This window comes from Salvelinus fontinalis, chromosome 18 (genome assembly GCF_029448725.1).
Source record: "Salvelinus fontinalis isolate EN_2023a chromosome 18, ASM2944872v1, whole genome shotgun sequence".
Lineage (NCBI taxonomy): Eukaryota > Metazoa > Chordata > Actinopteri > Salmoniformes > Salmonidae > Salvelinus > Salvelinus fontinalis.
Window position 1 is genome coordinate 10,898,638 of NC_074682.1, and position 20,354 is coordinate 10,918,991.

At 43.7% G+C, this 20,354-nt stretch overlaps 2 protein-coding genes across 6 annotated transcripts in view; one reads left to right on the forward strand and one right to left on the reverse strand.

Moving 5' to 3' along the window:
* The first annotated feature begins 76 nt into the window (after nt 1-76).
* On the forward strand, nt 77-4,961 carry abhd14b (abhydrolase domain containing 14B). The gene is made up of 4 exons (XM_055868134.1): nt 77-185; nt 3,105-3,319; nt 3,434-3,675; nt 4,398-4,961. The coding sequence occupies exons 2-4, from the start codon at nt 3,106-3,108 to the stop codon at nt 4,575-4,577; spliced, it is 636 nt and encodes a 211-aa protein (XP_055724109.1). The 5' UTR covers nt 77-185; nt 3,105; the 3' UTR covers nt 4,578-4,961.
* LOC129814952 (voltage-dependent calcium channel subunit alpha-2/delta-2-like) overlaps nt 4,900-20,354 on the reverse strand; it is a 264,188-nt gene continuing 248,733 nt past the window's right edge. For 3 of the 5 annotated variants that reach the window (XM_055868128.1, XM_055868127.1, XM_055868129.1), the window contains 16 exons: nt 17,937-17,997; nt 14,992-15,089; nt 14,693-14,783; nt 14,556-14,618; nt 14,157-14,260; nt 13,722-13,820; nt 13,396-13,499; nt 13,248-13,295; nt 13,038-13,109; nt 12,789-12,941; nt 12,586-12,638; nt 12,329-12,384; nt 10,331-10,454; nt 10,007-10,116; nt 8,897-8,982; nt 4,900-8,732 (listed from right to left, as the gene is read on the reverse strand). In XM_055868128.1, coding sequence (XP_055724103.1) covers nt 8,610-8,732; nt 8,897-8,982; nt 10,007-10,116; nt 10,331-10,454; nt 12,329-12,384; nt 12,586-12,638; nt 12,789-12,941; nt 13,038-13,109; nt 13,248-13,295; nt 13,396-13,499; nt 13,722-13,820; nt 14,157-14,260; nt 14,556-14,618; nt 14,693-14,783; nt 14,992-15,089; nt 17,937-17,997 — 1,445 coding nt within the window. In that variant the 3' untranslated portion in view covers nt 4,900-8,609. Of the gene's footprint in view, nt 8,733-8,896; nt 8,983-10,006; nt 10,117-10,330; nt 10,455-12,328; nt 12,385-12,585; nt 12,639-12,788; nt 12,942-13,037; nt 13,110-13,247; nt 13,296-13,395; nt 13,500-13,721; nt 13,821-14,156; nt 14,261-14,555; nt 14,619-14,692; nt 14,784-14,991; nt 15,090-17,936; nt 18,022-20,354 lie in introns of all 5 variants that reach the window. The other 2 variants (XM_055868131.1, XM_055868130.1) reach the window with 2 other exon arrangements.

Genomic DNA, 20,354 nt, shown 5'->3' on the forward strand with positions numbered 1-20,354 from the left:
TAATGAAATGTAGCGTAGATCAAGTCAACTGAGTGCTACTCTATTTATGAGACCCGGCAATACGCCCGATCACCACTGGACGTCAGTAGAATCCAGGTTGCAACTACAGTAGACTGTTTTTCCGTTGAGAAGTGAAACTACAAAGAAAACCACGTTCAGACAGAAGCCACTCAGACGGCGTGAAGGTAAATATATATTTATCTTTACATGCATTAACATTTCGGCTAATCAAATCATTGTGAATAAATGTGTTTGCAAATTTAAAAGAGAAAATGTGAACTTTGATCACTGTTTGGGCAATACGCTTTGAGCTGTAACTTTCGCAGGAGATAGATTACATAAAACTTGCCAGGAATACTCAGGCTACATTTCATTTTGTGTGGCTCGGCCAAGCGAACATGGAATGCGACAGTATAGCTTTCTCCACAGCACGGCACAAACGCAACCAATTGCACACCGACAGTAGATATGACTGCATAGGCTACAATCAATCGGCCACCAACAGGCCTAATGTAGCAGATGAATGTGATTTACACATGCGTTTATCACATAGTTTTTAATGACGCGACATCTGTAGTACTCTACATGCGTTTACAGAGCCTCCTATGACATCAACGTTAAACAGGCCATTAGGATAAGTACAGAAGAGTATTAGGATAAGTACAGAAGACTATTAGGGCCAAGTGAAGAGAAAAAAATACATCAACGTGGTGGTCAAGGGTGTAACTGTGTGTTGCAAATTGGGGGGGTTCCAGGGTCAACACCCTTCTAGGGGGGTCATGCCCCCTGGGAGGTGAAAGTAATGATAATAAATGCTTGTTTCTGGTGAATTCTGAAGGGCAAATACATCCAAAACTTTCCTGATAATTGTGTCAATATATCCCAACCACAACTGCGGTTGAGTGACTGCGGTTGAAAATTAGCCGGCTGGCTAAAATCGGCACTTTTACTGAAACGTTGATTAATGTGCACTGTCCCTGTAAAAATAAAATAAACTCAACTCAACTCAACTGTTTAGGCCCCTTGCTTTTAAAAAATGTTTTAGTAATGACATGCCACTGACTTTGAGGAAAGCCAGGGTGTCTATGTATGCGGATGTCTCACACACTATACATGTCAGCTACTACAGCGACTGAAATGACTGCAACACTCAAAGAGCTGCAGTTAGTTTCAGAGTGGGTGGCAAGGAATAAGTTAGCCCTAACTATTTCTAAAACTTAAAGCGTTGTATTTGGAACAAAACACTCACGAAACCCTAAACCTCAGCTAAATATTGTAATCAATAATGTGGAAATTGAGCAAGTTGAGATGACTAAACTGCTTGGAGTAACCCTGGATTGTAAACTGTCATGGTCAAAACATATTGATGCAGTAGTAGCTAAGATGGGGAGAAGTCTGTCTATAATGAAGCGATGCTCTGCCTTCTTAACAACACTATCAACAAGGCAGGTCCTACAGACTCTAGTTTTGATGCACCTGGACTACTGTTCAGTCGTGTGGTCAGGTGCCACAAAAAAGGACTTTTCAAAAAAGGAAAATTGCAATTGACTCAGAACAGGGCAGCACAGCTGGCCCTTGGATGTACACAGAGAGCCAATATTAATAATATGCATGTCAATCTCTTCTGGCTGAAAGTGGAGGAGAGATTGACTTCATCACTACTTTTATTTATGAGAGGTATTGACATGTTGAATGCACCAAGCTGTCTGTCTAAACTACTGGCACGTAGCTCGGACACCCATACATACCCCACAAGACATGTCACAAGAGGTCTCTTCACAGGCCCCAAGTCCAGAACAGACTATTGGAGGGACACAGTACTACAGAGAGCCATGACTACATGGAACTCTACTCCACATCAAGTAACTGACGCAAGCAGTAAAATTAGATAAAAAAAACAGATTAAAAAACACTTTATGGAACAGCGGGGACTGTGAAGCAACACAAACATTGGCACAGACACACACACACACACACACACACACACACACACACACACACACACACACACACACACACACACACACACACACACACACACACACACACGATAACATACGCACTATACATACACATGAATTTAGTACTGTAGATATGTGGTAGGAGTTAGATAGGAGTTAGGGTAAAGGATTAAGGTTAGGGGAAGGGTTAGCTAACATGCTAAGTAGTTGCAAAGTTGCTAATTAGCTAAAACGTTAGTTGTCCGTGATGAGATCCGAACACGCAACGTTTGGGTTGCTAGACGTTTGCGTTATACGCCCACCAATCCACCCCAACCAATTTTGCTTAAGTAACATTTTGTCTTATGTAACCATACCAAACGTACTGTAACATATCATACTAATTTGAGTGTCTTGGATTTACATTTACTATGTCACGTCTAGTCTATGAAGCCGGACTGACAAAACATACAGTAATGGCTAAAGTATCTATGCAGTCATTTATTGCAATACCATATGGTTTCACTTTGTCAAATGAGTCGATATGCCATATCGGCGTCGTGCGCGCCTAAGCTTCACGCCTTGAGAATTGAGTGAACAGCTTGATTATAGATCTTTCGTATAGTGTCTTGTGTTACTACAAACCCTCTCTGAGTTTCATGGAGATGCAACCATCTTTAGTCTTGTATTTATCTATTACCGTTGATTTCACTTTGCACATACTCCAATACCACATCCAGGTCCGTGTGGTTCTTCCTTCTGAAAAGACCCAGTCTGTGACAAAACCTCTTTGAGGTCCTAACACTTACACTAATATGGTTATTACGTGCAAAAAGAGCAAGGATTTACTTGTTACTAAAGCCAATTCTAAAGTATAGTTGTAAGGAGGTGTGATATATGGCCAATATACCATGGCTAAGGGCTGTTTGTAGCGTAATGCAACACGGAGTGCCTGGACACAGCCCTTAGCCGTGGTATATTGGCCATATACCACAAACCCTTGAGGTGCCTTATTGCTATTATAAACTGGTCACTAGCGTAATTAGAGCAGTAAAAATACATATTTTGTCATACGGTCTGATATACCACAGTTGTCAGCCAATCAGCATTCAGGGCTCAAACCACCCAATTGATATATTTTTTTATTACAATCCTCCTTCATAGGATGTGTGCTGCTAAAATGACAGAAGGGAGCTTGCATGTGGAATCCTGCAAGGCCCCTATGTTTTACAGACAAGCTGAACCGGCCACAGGTGAAGTCAATCTGTCCGTCCTACTTCTGCACGGCATCCGTTTCTCATCTGAGAACTGGCTCAATATAGGAACACTGGAGACATTGGCCAAAGCTGGCTGTCGTGCAGTGGCCATCGACCTACCAGGTGAGCTTCGGTTGTAAATAGTAGTAAGTGAGAATGTATTACTCAATTAATCTCTGACCTGTAACACCACCTCTCTCCCACCTCTCTCTTTCTCTCCCCTCTCCCCACCCCCAGGTTTTGGCCAATCTAAGTCAGCAGTAGCCCCCTCTGCTGTAGGAGAGCTGGCCCCTGGTGGGTTCCTGAAGCAGGTGTGTGAGGCACTGGGGATGGGGCCAGTGGTGGTGGTCAGTCCCTCCATGAGTGGTATGTACTCCCTGCCCTTCCTCTTCCAGCACGAGGCTCTGGTCCGGGCTTACATCCCTGTGGCTCCCATCTGCACTGAGAAATTTACAGCAGAGCAGTACAGCAGCATACAGGTGTGTGTTGAGGGATTATAGCTCTCTGCTCTTTCTTTTCTCTTCTGTGGTTGCTTTCTCTTCTGTGGTTGCTTTCTCTTCTGTGGTTGGTTTCTCTTCTGTGGTTGGTTTCTCTTCTGTGGTTGGTTTATCCTCTGGTTGCTTTCTCTTCTGTGGTTGGTTTCTCTTCTGTGGTTGGTTTCTCTTCTGTGGTTGGTTTATCCTCTGTGGTTGCTTTCTCTTCTGTGGTTGGTTTCTCTTCTGTGGTTGGTTTCTCCTCTGTGGTTGGTTTCTCTTCTGCGGTTGGTTTCTCCTCTGTGGTTGGTTTCTCTTCTGCGGTTGGTTTCTCCTCTGTGGTTGGTTTCTCTTCTGCGGTTGGTTTCTCCTCTGTGGTTGCTTTCTCTTCTGCGGTTGCTTTCTCTTCTGTGGTTGCTTTCTCTTCTGTGGTTGCTTTCTCTTCTGTGGTTGCTTTCTCTTCTGTGGTTGCTTTCTCTTCTGTGGTTGCTTTCTCTTCTGTGGTTGGTTGCAAACATTGATTTTGCTTCTATGAAACATGCCTTGTGTTTCGGTGCTGTGTGACTTTAGTCAGGATTCAACCCGAACGCGGGTTGTAGACAATGCCGCTTTCAAAGGCAATTTCCTTCAAAAGCTGCGTCGTATACAACCCGCGCTCAGATTGAATCGCGGCCATTGTATGTGACACCGGGTAACATTTGAACCAACCACATCCACTTTCATTCCAGACTCCATCTTTGATTGTCTATGGAGACCAGGATGCTCAGCTTGGAGAGGTTTCTCTGGGCAACCTGAGGAGCCTGGCCAATCACAAGGTTGCGGTGATGAAAGGAGCAGGACATGCGTGCTATCTGGACGACCCGGCCACGTGGCACAGAGCTCTCACTGACTTTCTCAATACGTTGTGATGTTGTTCAGTGTCTTTGGGATATCTGTCCATGGAAGCAGCACTATACGGCCATTCCTATTCCAACACTCCAACATTTAGTTATATATAAAAAAAATGATACTGTATGTTGTTTGTTCATTTGTCAAAAGCTAGTCTAGATGTATTTTGATCAAAGACTAGCGTGTGGTGTTTTGGAGACCTGTAACTGTGGTTCAGTACAACTCGTTATGCTCTTGCTGATATACTGTACTCGTACTGTGTGTTTGTAGCCTAGACAGGATGTATGTACCTGACATGAGTCCTGGTATTACAAATGCAAAAACAAACACCACACAATGAAATGAAGTGAAAAATATGAACATTATTTAATAACTGATTCTCTGTAATAAACAATTTGAAAATATTTTACAAGGAGTCACAGACACAATATTTTACAAATTTTGCCCTCTTCTTTTTTTTTTTAGCTTCATCAGTACAAAAGAATGGAGCGACGTGGACCAATGCCCAGAGAGAGGGAGCTAAATCTTCCACGCACACACATACACTCACACAAAAAAAAATCAAATCAAAAACGGCTGATTTCAGATCTCAAACTTATCTTTACTTTATTCCTATTTTTTACTTCACTTAAAATTTGACAGATTTAACTTTTTTTTTTTTCTTTTTTTTTTTACACATTTGGCAAACATGGTCACATAGCACCAGACTACAGACTACAGAATCACATACGTGTCTTTCCCACAGAGACGCACCTACACGGACACGGCAAGGGTAAGGAGGGGCAGGGGAGGAGCCACGTGAAGACCCTCCCTTTGAGGCTGGCCGTAAAGCAGACCCCTTCCTCTCACCCCAAGCTGTTCCTATTTTTTATTTTTTGGGGGCAAAAGTAAATTTCGCAAACCACAGAAAACAGACCTGTGTCCCTCAGCACACTCTTGTGTCCACTTCGGGGACACACAGACATACTCATGATTCTTTGACCTTCTGTTTGACACGGTTCCATGCTGATCTGTGGAGACCCACTCCCTGAGCTGGCCTCTGACATCCCACAAGGGGAAATAAACATCCTTGGCTTCCTTCAGTCTAGAGCTGAACATCCCCCATCTGTGCATGTGTAGGTATAACTGTTAGTGTTACATGTGAATGTTGCGATCTACAGAGGGACAAACAATTCCTGTGATAGAATACAATAGAACTACAAGAGTCATTTCTAAACTGGTGAACCCATACATTGAAAGGAGCCAATTACAGATTCAGAATATCTTTTTGGCCCAGTCTTTCATTGAGATAATGATGCAATTACCAAACATTTGTCTTGCCAAAAATTATATTGTTCACTGTACAGTACATTATGTGTGTATTTATGGTTACACAGTAAAGGAGGTTTTGGGGTTTAGGATGTGTCCACGTTAACAAACTGAGACAGCGAGGAGAAGTGGAGGGATTTCAGAGTCAACACAGATTCAGAGTTAAATATAAACTATGGAAGTCCTCCACTCCAACCAGGAATCAAAGCGGCATGTGTACAAGAAACTCACATCGTTTTATATAGACGAACGAACACATGAAAATCTAAACCCTTTCAAATTCAGAGCTCAACATTCTGGATTGGGAAAGTCTTCGGAGAAAAGTAAATATTTGAAAGGCTCATTGTGTGTGTGTGTGTGTGTGTGTGTGAGAGAGAGAACACTGAATTAGCGCTTGATAGAACACTAAGGCATTAAGAGAGGCTTTGTCATTATGTTGCCTTAGAAACAGAAAAACACTGACATATTAAACATTCTTTTGAACACCTCTGTGAATGCAGCTCCCTCCTGACGATATATTGAGAAAACCGGTCAGAAGAAAATGGATTGGATCATTTTTATCTCCATATTTACGTCTGATATAACACTTCTTCCTCGTTGGAATTGGAACAACAAACAGCTACGCTACCACAAGTGTCATTCCTCATCCTCTCAGTTTTAAAGACATTCCCTTTGAGGGTTAACACGAACATACACCCAAACACAAACGCACATATGGTTCAGGCAGAAATGCAACGATAGCAGTCAGGTGGCTCTGTAAAGGTAGATCTGTGGCCAGTTAAGTCGCTTTATACTGATAGTGTAGCTTTATAGATGGCCCTGTAAAGGTACTGTACAGCAACGTTATATGGTGGCAATCAGTTAGCCCTGGTACGGTACATCAGCTAATAGCCACAGCCAATTTGGACATTAACATACAATATCCTCCTAGTCAATATGGTGTATAAAGCTACTGTAGATAGATAGCCAATTGACTGGCTCTATAAAAATCTTGTAGCTCCACAGCCATTAGGGTGGCTGTTCTATAAAGGTACTGCACAGTAGCTCTATAGCCAATGCTTTCCAAAACAGTGCACCAAGGCACTATGACAACAGAGAGTGGCTCCTAAACATGGGAGTTTAATGAAATTTCACTTCAAATTGATCAGAATGACATGGATTACACACCCTGACTGCAGTTCAGTCGTCACCATAAGTAGTAGTGACCTTTGCTGTATTTATACGGGAAATGTTAAGCCCCAATCTCCCAGCAGCAAATGGTCTGAAGTTATACAGCATCTGTCAAAGGTAATAGAAGCTAAGGTCTGCCAAAACCCACCCGCATCTAAAATGAGATGCTTATAGGCCAGTCGGAATAGATATTTGTTTATCTGTTGTGGTGGCAACAGGTTATAAGCGCATACAAATACAGTCCTGGGAACATTAGCGGACATGGTGGAGTGGCTGTATGAGGATTGGCAGAGGGGTTAGCTGTCACTGGGGTCCTACATCATCCATCTGTAGCAGATGTCAGAATGTCCATTGATCAGAAAGGATAGTACTGTATTATACACCACCTACAGCAATGAAGCCGAAACGGTCAGACTTTTCAGAGGCTAAATACCGATCCCTAATAAATAGGAGTAGGAAAGTATTCCTTTTTATTTTGCAAGGGAAAAGTTAGAAGTTGCTTTATCCGATTCGGACACATAATTACCTATTCATTACCTAATATTAGTCAACTAGGATGACCAAAGACGTTAGATGTAATTCTTTGTAAGACTACTATTTGATAGAATAGTTCCATATTACCATTTGTTACAATGATTATATATACAGTGCCATGCTTCCAGGGGCAGAAAAAGTTCTAACTTCAAGTGAAGAACAGTAGAGGACCCACAAGAAGAATCGGTATTCAGCCACTGTCAGTTAAAATCTCAGTTATTTCTACCACTATTTCTGCAGCTTCCGTTTCTGCCTTTTTCTTTTTCCGCTCACTAATTTGGCTATACAAATAAGACCACAAGAAAAGTCTATCTCATCTTGGCAAGAAGTAGATATAGTGCATAAATAAATTCATGTAACACCTAACAACTTCCATTGCAAATAATACTCTAATATATGGTTTGAATACTCATCACTTCAACAGTTTATAATTGTATGTTTTTGTATACTTGAAAGCTATTTTTTTACCTTAATTTTCTTGTTACAGTAACTATAAAAATGGCTGAATGGTACGCACAGTAGCCCCCTATGAGAGACACATGACAGAGTGGTGAGACTCTGAGCAGACCAGAGATGAATGAGAGCGATGGAGGCAATGTCTCCTCATCCCGTCTGACTAACAGAGGCGGAAACAGACAACCTAAACTCTGCTGTATCATCCATGACGGCTGGAGCTCTGTGACATGGCATCCAACTTGTCTTTTCACTTCTCACTTCTCACTTCTCACTTGTCCTGTTGATGTGGGTGGGACCTTTTCTATTCTGACAGCCTCTGGTGATTGTAGTGGTTGGAACACCACCAAAATATCTTCAAATGGATGACGGTAGGTAACTCGCTGAGGACATAAAGGTCCTGCAACCGTCACTGAGAGACAACAATAGAAGCTAGCTGGGTACAGTAGTGCGGTACTCAGGGCTTCCGAGTTGCAGGTGGCAGAAAGTCCCATTATTACCTACGACTAGAGCAGGGGCGGGGCATAGAGGGGAGAGGGCGGGGGCTTTAGGATGGACATAGCTGGTGGGAGCAGACAAGAGGAAAATTAAAGTAGGAGGGGCAGAATATGGGTGCTGGCGATTGGATAGAGCAGGATGAGCTGAATCGTGAGCAGGGTCTGGAAGGAGGGGCGGAAGGAGTGGCCGCGCCCGCAGTCAGATGTGTTCTCCTGGAGAGGAAAGGAGACACGTTTAGAGTGATATAGTAAAAATTTTGAAAATACAAAATGAATATCTATGGTGTGTGTCTTTGTGAAAATAGGGTCTGTGCTCATGATTATTCTAGTGTCTGTGTACACAGGTGCTGAGTTGTACGCTCAGTTGTAAGTCTTACAGCGAGATTGTAGTCGTAGCACACAGTTGGCCCTTTTCGATACCTCGCTGCACTCATATCCTCACATGATGGGTTATCGTCCTTGACTGGAAGAGGCGTGGCTAAGGAATGACTCACACTACCTACACGCATACTGTATAGTCACTCTCAAGTCTCCATGTGTTTACACACCTGCCCTATAGCTTCCTCTCCCACTTACACAGGTTTATGCCATGAAAAAAAAAACATTTAACTCAAAGATTAACACAACATGCAAAAATTCACATGGTTTGACAATAACACCAGTGAGTTAAATGTGAAAGACAGCCACTGTTATAAACGAGTCCGTAAAGAGATACAAATGAAAGGAGAAGATTCCCAACAGCAGGTGTACATGTGTTGGTAACAATGACTGTATATATGAACAGACAAAGCCATTGATCATCACGTGACACCATTCCTTCCTATGTGAAGACTCAATAGCGCATTGAAGACACATGAAGTCGGTTAACACGGAGATAACATGTACAGTTTGAGCTACTCCAGGAAGTGATGTTGCAGGCTAGCTCAGTGCTGCCCCCTCTCATTGAGTAACTCAAGTTGAAGGCCGACCGGGGTACTGCAGGCTGCCATTAGCGACTACGTTGAACAAAAATATAAACACAACATGTAAAGTGTTGACCCAATGTTTCATGAGCTGAAATAAAACATCCCAGAAATTTTTCATGAGCACAAAAAGCCTTTTTCTCTCAAATTTTGTGCACAAATTTGTTTACATTCCTGTTTGTGAGAATTCATTTTAATTGACTGATTTCCTTATATGAACTGTAAAATCTTAGAAATTATTGCACATTTATATTCTTGTTCAGTATAAATTATCCTTATAATATGATATATTATTAAAACTTCTTGTGTGCGATTTAAGAAAATAGGACATATATTAGAAGCAATTATTGGTACTATGATTGTCTTCAAAACATTTTTGGATTTACACAAAGATGGCAATTTTTCCATTCACTATAATTGGGGATCCTGTTTTCTGTTACAATGCCTGCAGTACCGCGGTCGACCTTGAACATCCGTGGCGTCAAAGAGAGGGGGCAGTCGTTCTCCCCTGATTGGTAAGGATACACTCTGTCTCCGCCTGGGACAGTTTCTCCACCTCGCAGGTGTTGCAGGGCATCTTCTCTGCTACTACAAACAGCAGGTTGGTGTTGTTTAACCTCTTGGCATGGATCAGCCTACAGAGAGAGAGCGAGACAGTAGCAACAACAAACCCTTCTTATATGACAAGCTTGTTCACTGTCGGATCAGCCTCATTTACTTCATGATGTCTCTATTTCATTAGTTCTGATAGCATTTCACACACTTTTAGATGAATTCAGGACTAATTACCGAACTTCATGTACCGCGAATCATGTTTGTGTATGAGTTGTTCGTGTATAGTGAAGTCACCTGGAGCAGTTGCCACAGTCCTGCAAGATGTCATAGGAACTGTTGATGTTGGTGAAGTAGAACTGAGTCTGTATCGTCACACAGCTGGTCTCTCTGGAGTCCATCCCCTCTGCCTCCACCTCATCTACAACACGCAGACAAAGACAAACACGTTTGTATTTTATTTTTTATTAAAGCAACAACAACACAATACAAAAACAATACAAGTGGCTGCTAAACACAAATGGCGCTCGGCCCCACCAGATACAGTTGAAGTCGGAGGTTTACCTTAGCCAAATACATTTAAGCTCAGTTTTTCACAATTCCTGACATTTAATCCTAGTAAGAATTCCCTGTCTTAGGTCAGTTAGGATCACCACTTTATTTTAAGAATGTGAAATATCAGAATAGTAGTAGAGAGAATGATTTATTTCAGTTTTCATTTCTTTCATCACATTCCCAGTGGGTCGGAAGTTTACATACACTCAATTAGTATTTGGTAGCATTGCCTTTAAATCGTTTGGGTCAAACGTTTCGGGTAGCCTTCCACAAGCTTCCCAAAATAAGTTGGGTGAATTTTGGCCCATTCCTCCTGACAGAGATGCTGTAACTAAGTCAGGTTTGTAGGCCTCCTTGCTCGCACACACTTTTTCAGTTCTGCCAATACATTTTCTATAGAATTGAGGTCAGGGCTCTGTGATGGACACTCCAGTACCTCGACTTTGTTGTCCTTAAGCCATTTTGCCACAACTTTGGAAGTATGCTTGGGGTCATTGTCCATTTGGAAGACCCATTTGCGACCAATCTTTAACTTCCTGACTGATGTTTTGAGATGTTGCTTCAATATGTCCACATAATTTTCATTCCTCATGATGCCATCTATTTTGTGAAGTGCCGCCGTCCCTCCTGCAGCAAAGCACCCCCACAACATGATGCTGCCACCCCCGTGCTTCACGGTTGAGATGATGTTCTTCAGCTTGCAAGCCTCCCCCTTTTTCCTCCAAACATAACGATGGTCATTATGGCCAAACAGTTCTATCTTTGTTTCATCAGACCAGAGGACATTTCTCCAAAAAGTACAATCTTTGTCCCCATATGCAGTTGCAAACCGTAGTCTGACTTTTTTATGGCGGTTTTGGAGCAGTGGCTTCTCCCTTGCTGAGCGGCCTTTCAGGCTATGGTCTCGTTCGTTTTACTGTGGATATAGATACTTATGTACCGGTTTCCTCCAGCATCTTTACGAGGTCCTTTGATGTTGTTCTGGGGTTGATTTGCACTTTTCGCACCAAAGTACATTCATCTATAGGAGACAGAACGCGTCTCCATCCTGAGCGGTATGACGGCTGCGTGGTCCCATGGTGTTTATACTTGCGTACTATTGTTTGTACAGATGAACGTGGTACCTTCAGGCGTTTGGAAATTGCTCCCAAGGATGAACCAGACTTGTGGAGGTCTACAATTTATTTTCTGAGGTCTTGGCTGATTTCTTTTGATTTTCCCATGATGTCAATCAAAGAAGCACTGAGTTTAACGGTAGGCCTCGAAATACATCCACAGGTACACCTCCAATTGACTCAAATGATGTCAATTAGCCTATTAGAAGCTGCTAAAGCCATGACATCATTTTCTGGAATTGTCCATTCTGTTTAAAGGCACAGTCAAGTTAGTGTATGTGAACTTCTGACCCACTGGAATTGTGAAACAGTGAATGATAAGTGAAATAATCTGTCTGTAAACAATTGTTGGAAAAATTACTTGTGTCATGCACAAAGTAGATGTCCTAACCGACTTGCCAAAACTATAGTTTGTTAACAAGAAATGTGTGGTGTGGTTGAAAAAACGAGTTTTAATGACTCCAACCTAAGTGTATGTAAACTTCTGAATTCAACTGTATATCACTAGTACAGTCTAGTGTTGCAGTCGCTTTCCATTATAAAGAAGCATATATGACAGTGATATAACACTTCAAAAGTGTAGGGTAAACACATAGAGCACAGAATATCTCTGCTTTGTACCCACCTGTGACAAACCAACTGTGGTACGCCATTCCACAGAGCAGCTGCTGAAATAGGGACCTGGGGCAGAAACATTTTTATTTAGTCTTTATTTTGACAGGCAAAACATATTGAGACCTCCAAATGTGCCCTGTATAATACAATATTAATATACACATTAAACACGTGTATTTTTGATATTGTTTTAAGGATGCAAGTATGTGGCTTTGTTTTAGCAGTGTGTGTTTCAGGTCATAGTATTTTTGCATTCTCTGGTCTTACCAGGCAGCTGCTGATGTCCACCAGGCCAGGTTCACAAAGTCTGCAATGGTGGGCTGACCACACCGAGAGGAAAAGAGGGAAACATTAACACATGAACACGTTGACTATTCACAATTTAACATTTGCTAGCCTTCAAGCTTTCACCCGTTCTTCATTCATTCATTAGGGCTACAGCCATATCTTTCTTTCACTGTTGTCCTTACCACAAAGACTCCTCTTGGTGCAGCCCCGGTGTTGCTGCTCGGCACTGGGTCACACACAGACTGGTAGTCAAAGGACTGCTTCCGGTTGTAAAAGGAGTTGTTGTAGAGAGCATGCATCAGGTAGGGGTCCACCTCACTGAAGAACATGCCAATCTGTAGAAGAGGGAATACAGAGTCATACAACATGCAGCTAGGTCAAGGATAGACCGGCTTCAATAAAGCTCTGTATTAACTGTCAGGACTGGTCACCTTGTTCCAGTAGTCCTTCTGATTGGACATGATCAGGAAACCACCGTCATCCACTAGGTAACACAGCAGGTCCTGCAGATAGAGGCACAGATGGACAATAATGACGACCCCCCCCCCCCCACTGGAAGTCTGTTTAACTCGAAACGACATCTGAGTTTCAAGCATATTCTACCATTGAAAGCGTCATAGTAACATTATTTCTAATCTTACTTCGCTGTTGGCGTCACAGTCCATCTCACAGCCACTGGTTGGTCCACACTGCCAAGAACAAATAATCATCAAGGATCGGCAGGGAAAAAAATCTAATTTCATATGTTTTTGTGTGGTTTCAATTCCAGCTTGTCCTTATGTTTGTTACCGTTTGTTGGACTTGGCGGTTGTCACTTGTTGGACTTGTTTGGTTGCTAGCCAGGATCTTGAATTTGTCCACCCAGGCCTCAAGATCCAGCTTTACTCCAACCACTAGTCATACACAGAGGGAGAGACATTGAGATATTCCCAAAGACATGAGAGAGAAGGGTGGAGAGAGAGAGACATTTTCCTCCTACTGTTTCCCTCCAAATTCCTACTATGCCTGCAGTTGAGTAACAAACCATACTACTCATCATGCCTCCACCAATGCTAATGAACCCTTCCCTCCTAGTCCCAGAGTCCCGGGTGCGGGGCGGAGCGGCGATGGCCCACCTGCAGGTTTGATTGTCTTCCCTCCCACTGTGATCTCCACTGCAGTGCTGACCAGGATCCCTATGGTGTCGTTCTCTGGGTTCAGCAGCTCATCATTCACTGTACGGGAAGAGGAGAAGGAGGAAGAGGAGGAGCAAGAGGAAGCACACCGAGGAGACAGGATGGATAGAGGAGGAGAAGGAGGAGCAAGAGGAAGCACACAGAGGAGACAGGAGGGATAGAGGAGGAGAAGGAGGAGCAAGAGGAAGCACACAGAGGAGACAGGATGGATAGAGGAGGAAGAGACACAGAGGAGACAGGAAGGGATGGAAGAGGAGGAAGAGGAGTAGACACAGAGGAGACAGGAGGGAGGGAGTGAACAACAAACAAGTCAACAGAACCCATAAGGATTTTAGTAGTAGCGCCTGGGTGGTGGTGAGACAGATGATTACTCACAGGTACGATAAGGCGCTCTGAAGATGTAGCCCTTGTTGTCCAGACTACGGCGGTAATAGCTGGCGTTAAAAGGCTCAGGGTCCTCCTCCCAGGTCTCAGCAGCCCTGAGGATCAGCACAACATTAAAAGTCATGGACAGAGCCAGGGCAAGAAGCTACTAAACTGTAACGTATAACGGCAGTTACCTTGGTCCCAACTATCCTGGATATTTACTACCGGTTTATATGTTTGTTTACACGCAAGATGATCAAAATGTACAATTTAGATACGTTTTAGGCACTTGCCTTTGGCACTTGAAGTTGGTCCAATGTTTTAAACAAATGTTTGGGAGGCTTTTACATAAAATGTACTGTACATACAACTTTGAAGGAAAGTTAGGTAGATTAATGAAACGCTCACTTGTTGGGAAAAACTCTTGTAATCCCTCCATCTGTGGCAGCAAACACGGCCAAAAAGCCATATCTGCAAACCAGAACAGCAGCGTGAGAATACAGGAAGTACACAAACAAATAGTACACATGCAGTCCTCTACTCACGTGTTGAGGTCTTTGGTCTTCCACACCTTCTCCACCAGCTGTCTGATGATGCCAGTGTCCAGGATGAGGTTGTGAAGGAGCAGGTTGTCACCTGTTTTAGACCACAGGGAGGAAGGGGACACGCTTTAAGTGGCATTATGATTGTCAGCCATTGTTGATTGAGATTGTGCATTCAAACACTGTGCATAGAGGTAAAACGTAAACCGCGAGAATTCTGATCCCGCCGTTACATTTTCACAAGTGGCGAGGTTGCGGTAAGAAGAGTGGTAGTCTCTCCCGAGGGATATGGAGGGACTCACATTGTTTGGAGTCAGGAGTCACCTTCTCCATGAGAGCGATGAAGTTGAGCAGGAAGTCAGTGTTGTTGTTGGAGAGCTCCAGCTCATTGCAGTATTCCCTGAGGACAGTCAGTGGTGACATTTTTTTAGCCCCAACGACAGTTGAGAACAAACACACACATACAGTGTCTGGCTTCCCACTTTCCTCTTACAGTATTGTCTTTGAGCCGGGATACGGACAGCACTTATTTACAATGCATGAACCCAAATGCACATTCCCAAACACTCTCACAGCACACACACACACTCATAGAGCTCATGCGCATGCATGTCCTGCGGTTGTCAGGATATTCAAACATGCTGACGAGACAGGCTGTCAGTGTGAAATATGGCATAGAGGAGGGCTGGGGAACGCAGCACATACTGACAGCAGACTGAGTGAATACACTTGTCAGTCTCTCAGCACAGAGCTGGGAGCTTACAGGATGAAGGTCTGATCATGGCAAAAAGAAAACATGCAAATGGAGGGGTTTTCAGTCACTTTTCTATACACATTAACGTTATATCTTTATCTTAATTTTCTCAAGATTACATACTGAACAACCTCTGGGATATGCAAACACACACAAAACCATGCAGCACCAACGGGCGACATGCAAAAGGTGTGTGGGAGCACAGGAACAGTGCTTGGGGCAGGGAGGGTCCGTTTTGGGATGGGAGGGGTTACATGGGCGGGAAGGGAGAAGGGTTGAATGCATTGAAATTCCAAATAAGTGGGCTATATAAATGATGTTGTTTTCAGAATCAGCTAAATAAAAACACAAGTGTCGTCACACTCCTCACTTCGTCAACAAAAAACACACAAAGTCAAACCAGGATATGAGAAAACGCACAGCAACAACAGCAACAATAATAACAACAACAACATAATCAAAAGCACAGTCTTGAACCCCACAAGAAAAGAAATGAGAGGTGTGACTGACAATAACAAATGACCAGTGGCTGAGGAGACTTATTGGTGTGACGTTGAAGTGTTGGGGGTTGAGGGATTGGGGTTTGGGCGTGGTGGTGGTGGAGGATAATAAACAGGGTAATGCTGTTGGCTGAAGGTGGTGGATAATAAACAGGGTAATGCTGTGGGCTGAAGGTGATGGATAATAAACAGGGTAATGCTGTGGGCTGAAGGTGGTGGATAATAAACAGGGTAATGCTGTGGGCTGAAGGTGGAGGATAATAAACAGGGTAATGCTGTTGGCTGAAGGTGGTGGATAATAAACAGGGTAATGCTGTTGGCTGAAGGTGGTGGATAATAAACAGGGTAATGCTGTTGGCTGAAGGTGGTGGATAATAAACAGGGTAATGCTGTTGGCTGAAGGTGATGGATAATAAACAGGGTAATGCCGTTGGCTGAAGGTGGTGGATAATAAACAGGGTAATGCTGTGGGCTGAAGGTGGTGGATAATAAACAGGGTAATGCTGTTGGCTGAAGGTAGTGGATAATAAACAGGGTAATGCTGTGGGCTGAAGGTGGTGGATAATAAACAGGGTAATGCTGTTGGCTGAAGGTGGTGGATAATAAACAGGGTAATGCTGTTGGCTGAAGGTGGTGGATAATAAACAGGGTAATGCTGTTGGCTGAAGGTGGTGGATAATAAACAGGGTAATGCTGTTGGCTGAAGGTGATGGATAATAAACAGGGTAATGCTGTTGGCTGAAGGTGGTGGATAATAAACAGGGTAATGCTGTGGGCTGAAGGTGGTGGATAATAAACAGGGTAATGCTGTTGGCTGAAGGTGGTGGATAATAAACAGGGTAATGCTGTTGGCTGAAGGTGGTGGATAATAAACAGGGTAATGCTGTGGGCTGAAGGTGGTGGATAATAAACAGGGTAATGCTGTTGGCTGAAGGTGGTGGATAATAAACAGGGTAATGCTGTTGGCTGAAGGTAGTGGATAATAAACAGGGTAATGCTGTGGGCTGAAGGTGGAGGATAATAAACAGGGTAATGCTGTTGGCTGAAGGTGGTGGATAATAAACAGGGTAATGCTGTTGGCTGAAGGTGGTGGATAATAAACAGGGTAATGCTGTTGGCTGAAGGTGGTGGATAATAAACAGGGTAATGCTGTTGGCTGAAGGTGGTGGATAATAAACAGGGTAATGCTGTTGGCTGAAGGTGGTGGATAATAAACAGGGTAATGCTGTTGGCTGAAGGTGATGGATAATAAACAGGGTAATGCTGTTGGCTGAAGGTGGTGGATAATAAACAGGGTAATGCTGTGGGCTGAAGGTGGTGGATAATAAACAGGGTAATGCTGTTGGCTGAAGGTGGTGGATAATAAACAGGGTAATGCTGTTGGCTGAAGGTAGTGGATAATAAACAGGGTAATGCTGTGGGCTGAAGGTGGAGGATAATAAACAGGGTAATGCTGTTGGCTGAAGGTGATGGATAATAAACAGGGTAATGCTGTTGGCTGAAGGTGGTGGATAATAAACAGGGTAATGCTGTTGGCTGAAGGTGGTGGATAATAAACAGGGTAATGCTGTGGGCTGAAGGTGGTGGATAATAAACAGGGTAATGCTGTTGGCTGAAGGTGGTGGATAATAAACAGGGTAATGCTGTGGGCTGAAGGTGGTGGATAATAAACAGGGTAATGCTGTTGGCTGAAGGTGATGGATAATAAACAGGGTAATGCTGTTGGCTGAAGGTGGTGGATAATAAACAGGGTAATGCTGTGGGCTGAAGGTGGTGGATAATAAACAGGGTAATGCTGTGGGCTGAAGGTGGTGGATAATAAACAGGGTAATGCTGTGGGCTGAAGGTGGTGGATAATAAACAGGGTAATGCTGTGGGCTGAAGGTGGTGGATAATAAACAGGGTAATGCTGTGGGCTGAAGGTGGTGAATAAACACCACAGTGTGGACCATCAAAACAAATGGGAAGACAGCAAGCATTCACACAGGGCTACCTGGGAGCTATGAATACATGTCCTTCAGACTCAAAACTGTTTGGCAGCAGAGATTCAAAATCTGCAACAGAAAGGGGAAGATTATCTGGGAAGAGCCATGAGCCGAGCAGTGGGGGACTCTGGGTACACAGCGGCTGTTCTTCAGGGGTGCAGGGAACGCGGAAGGGAGTTACCATAGCAACACCGAAGAGGAATCATGGGGGATACACCAGCATTAGCCAATATGGTGCCTCAAATGCAACCTGACTCTGCCTTTTACAGTTTCAACCAGCACTCACTTTTTTACTCATTTTCCACTTTAGTTCATCACCATTGAGAAATCATCACCAGATCAAGCCAACCATTGTGATTTGATTTTGAAGTTAATTGTTCTTTTCTTAAGTCGGAGAACTGACTTCCATCACACACCATGACGGGAAGTGAGTTCTCAGACAGATTAACCCATAATGAGTGCATTTCACAGGCAGGCATCAACATGGCCAACTATTGCAGGGAGAGGTGGTGGCGCAGGGGTCCTGATGGAAGTGGTCACCCCTCAGACTGGCAGGGGACACGGCTCAGAGAGACACACAATCAGGGGAAATGCATTGCATTGTGAAGGGCATATCAATGGGCAACTTGCTTTACCTCTAGTAAGCTAACCTAATTTGTTTTTATTCAGATAAATACGTTTTTATGATCTATGATTCTCTGAACCTCATTAAACACAGCAATATATCTATTGTTATCTGACTTCCTTCACATTTCAGATCATCTCTATAAATCATGAGAAAGAAGATGAGACATAGATATTTTAAAACAAATGATTTGAAGGCCTGACTGCAGTTCTACGAGTGCCCAGGTAGTGTTGCGCCCACAGTGCCGTGCACATCCGGGTCATGGTTGTTTTTTAGGAGGAAGTAGAGGGCCGTTCCCCCAGCAGTCTGAGGGCTGATAGGGGGAGGAAGGAGACAAGCTGATGGAGACAGGGGTTACAGAGGGACGACACACGAGACAGGCGCCACGGGGCGCTCTGCCACGTACCCAACAACATGAGAGGACCAGGGTGGTCCACAGTGTGGCCCTAACGAGATCAGTCAGCAGCACTAACACTAGCTACTGTAACATGGACGAACAATTCAGTTGAGCTAACTAACACAGTCTGTTGTTCTAATACGGAGTCAACTTCCGTAACGCTAACATGCTAAATAACCTTAGTAAGGCTAACATGGAGGAACAATTCAGTTGAGCTAACTAACACAGTCTGTTGTTCTAATACGGAGTCAACTTCCGTAACGCTAACATGCTAAATAACCTTAGCAAGGCTAACATGGAGGAACAATTCAGTTGAGCTAACTAACACAGTCTGTTGTTCTAATACAGAGTCAACTTCCGTAACGCTAACATGCTAACTAACCTTAGTAAGGCTAACATGGACGAACAATTCAGTTGAGCTAACTAACACAGTCTGTTGTTCTAATACGGAGTCAACTTCCGTAACGCTAACATGCTAAATAACCTCAAGGCTAACATGGGGACTAAATCACCTGGGCTTAAACAGCTTGGCTAAAATGCAGGTGGCCTTAGTCAAGCTAACATATTAATAGCCTAAATGCAGCAATCATGATAATGTTGTAAATAGTTAATAAACTGTGGTGACATTCTTAGATGTACTACCATGGGGGATCAATGGACTCAAATGAGACTCAAATAGGACCAGCCTTAGTTATACTAATATAAAACAATGGGGTTAACTTCAGTTTGTTGAACTACGTTACAATGACAAAATATGCTTTAACATTACAGGGAGGCTTTCGCCTGCTCTCGTGTGAGGAGAGTTAAGATGGAGAACGTCCTTAGCTCCACTGGGACTTTTGGAACCGATGGCGGCTCCCTCAACTCCTGTACACTGGTGTGAGAGTTAAGACATCCTTTCAGCTACAATGGCATTGTAAGACAGGGGGAGAGATCGAGAGATGGAGGGAGAGAAATATCGAGAGAAAGGGACACAGAGAGTTGGAGGGGAGGAGAAAAAAGGAAAGCGAGAGAGAGCGATGGATAGTAAAGTGAGACACAACCAGAGAGCTATCCACAGAGGGGAGGTGTAGAGGGACGAAATACAAAAGGTTTTAACAGAGAACGTGGATATTATCTGTCTTCTTTGGGTGTTTTGGGGGTGTTAGAGACCTGAGAGTGACTGAAGCACCAGAGACGTGGGGGTGAGGTTGGAGACTGGAGGAGCCATCGTGAAAGAGATGGGGTCTAAGCTGCAGCAGGAGGGTGGGTGGGTGGAGAGTGAGGAGGAAGAGGAGAACGAGGAGGAGAAAGAGGAGGGTCTTGAAGGCAAGACGGGCAGGAACAGAGGCAAGCAGGCTGGGACAGGTGAGGGTGGGGGGCAGCGAGGGTGGGAGGAGGTTAAGGACGAGAGGTGTGGGAAGA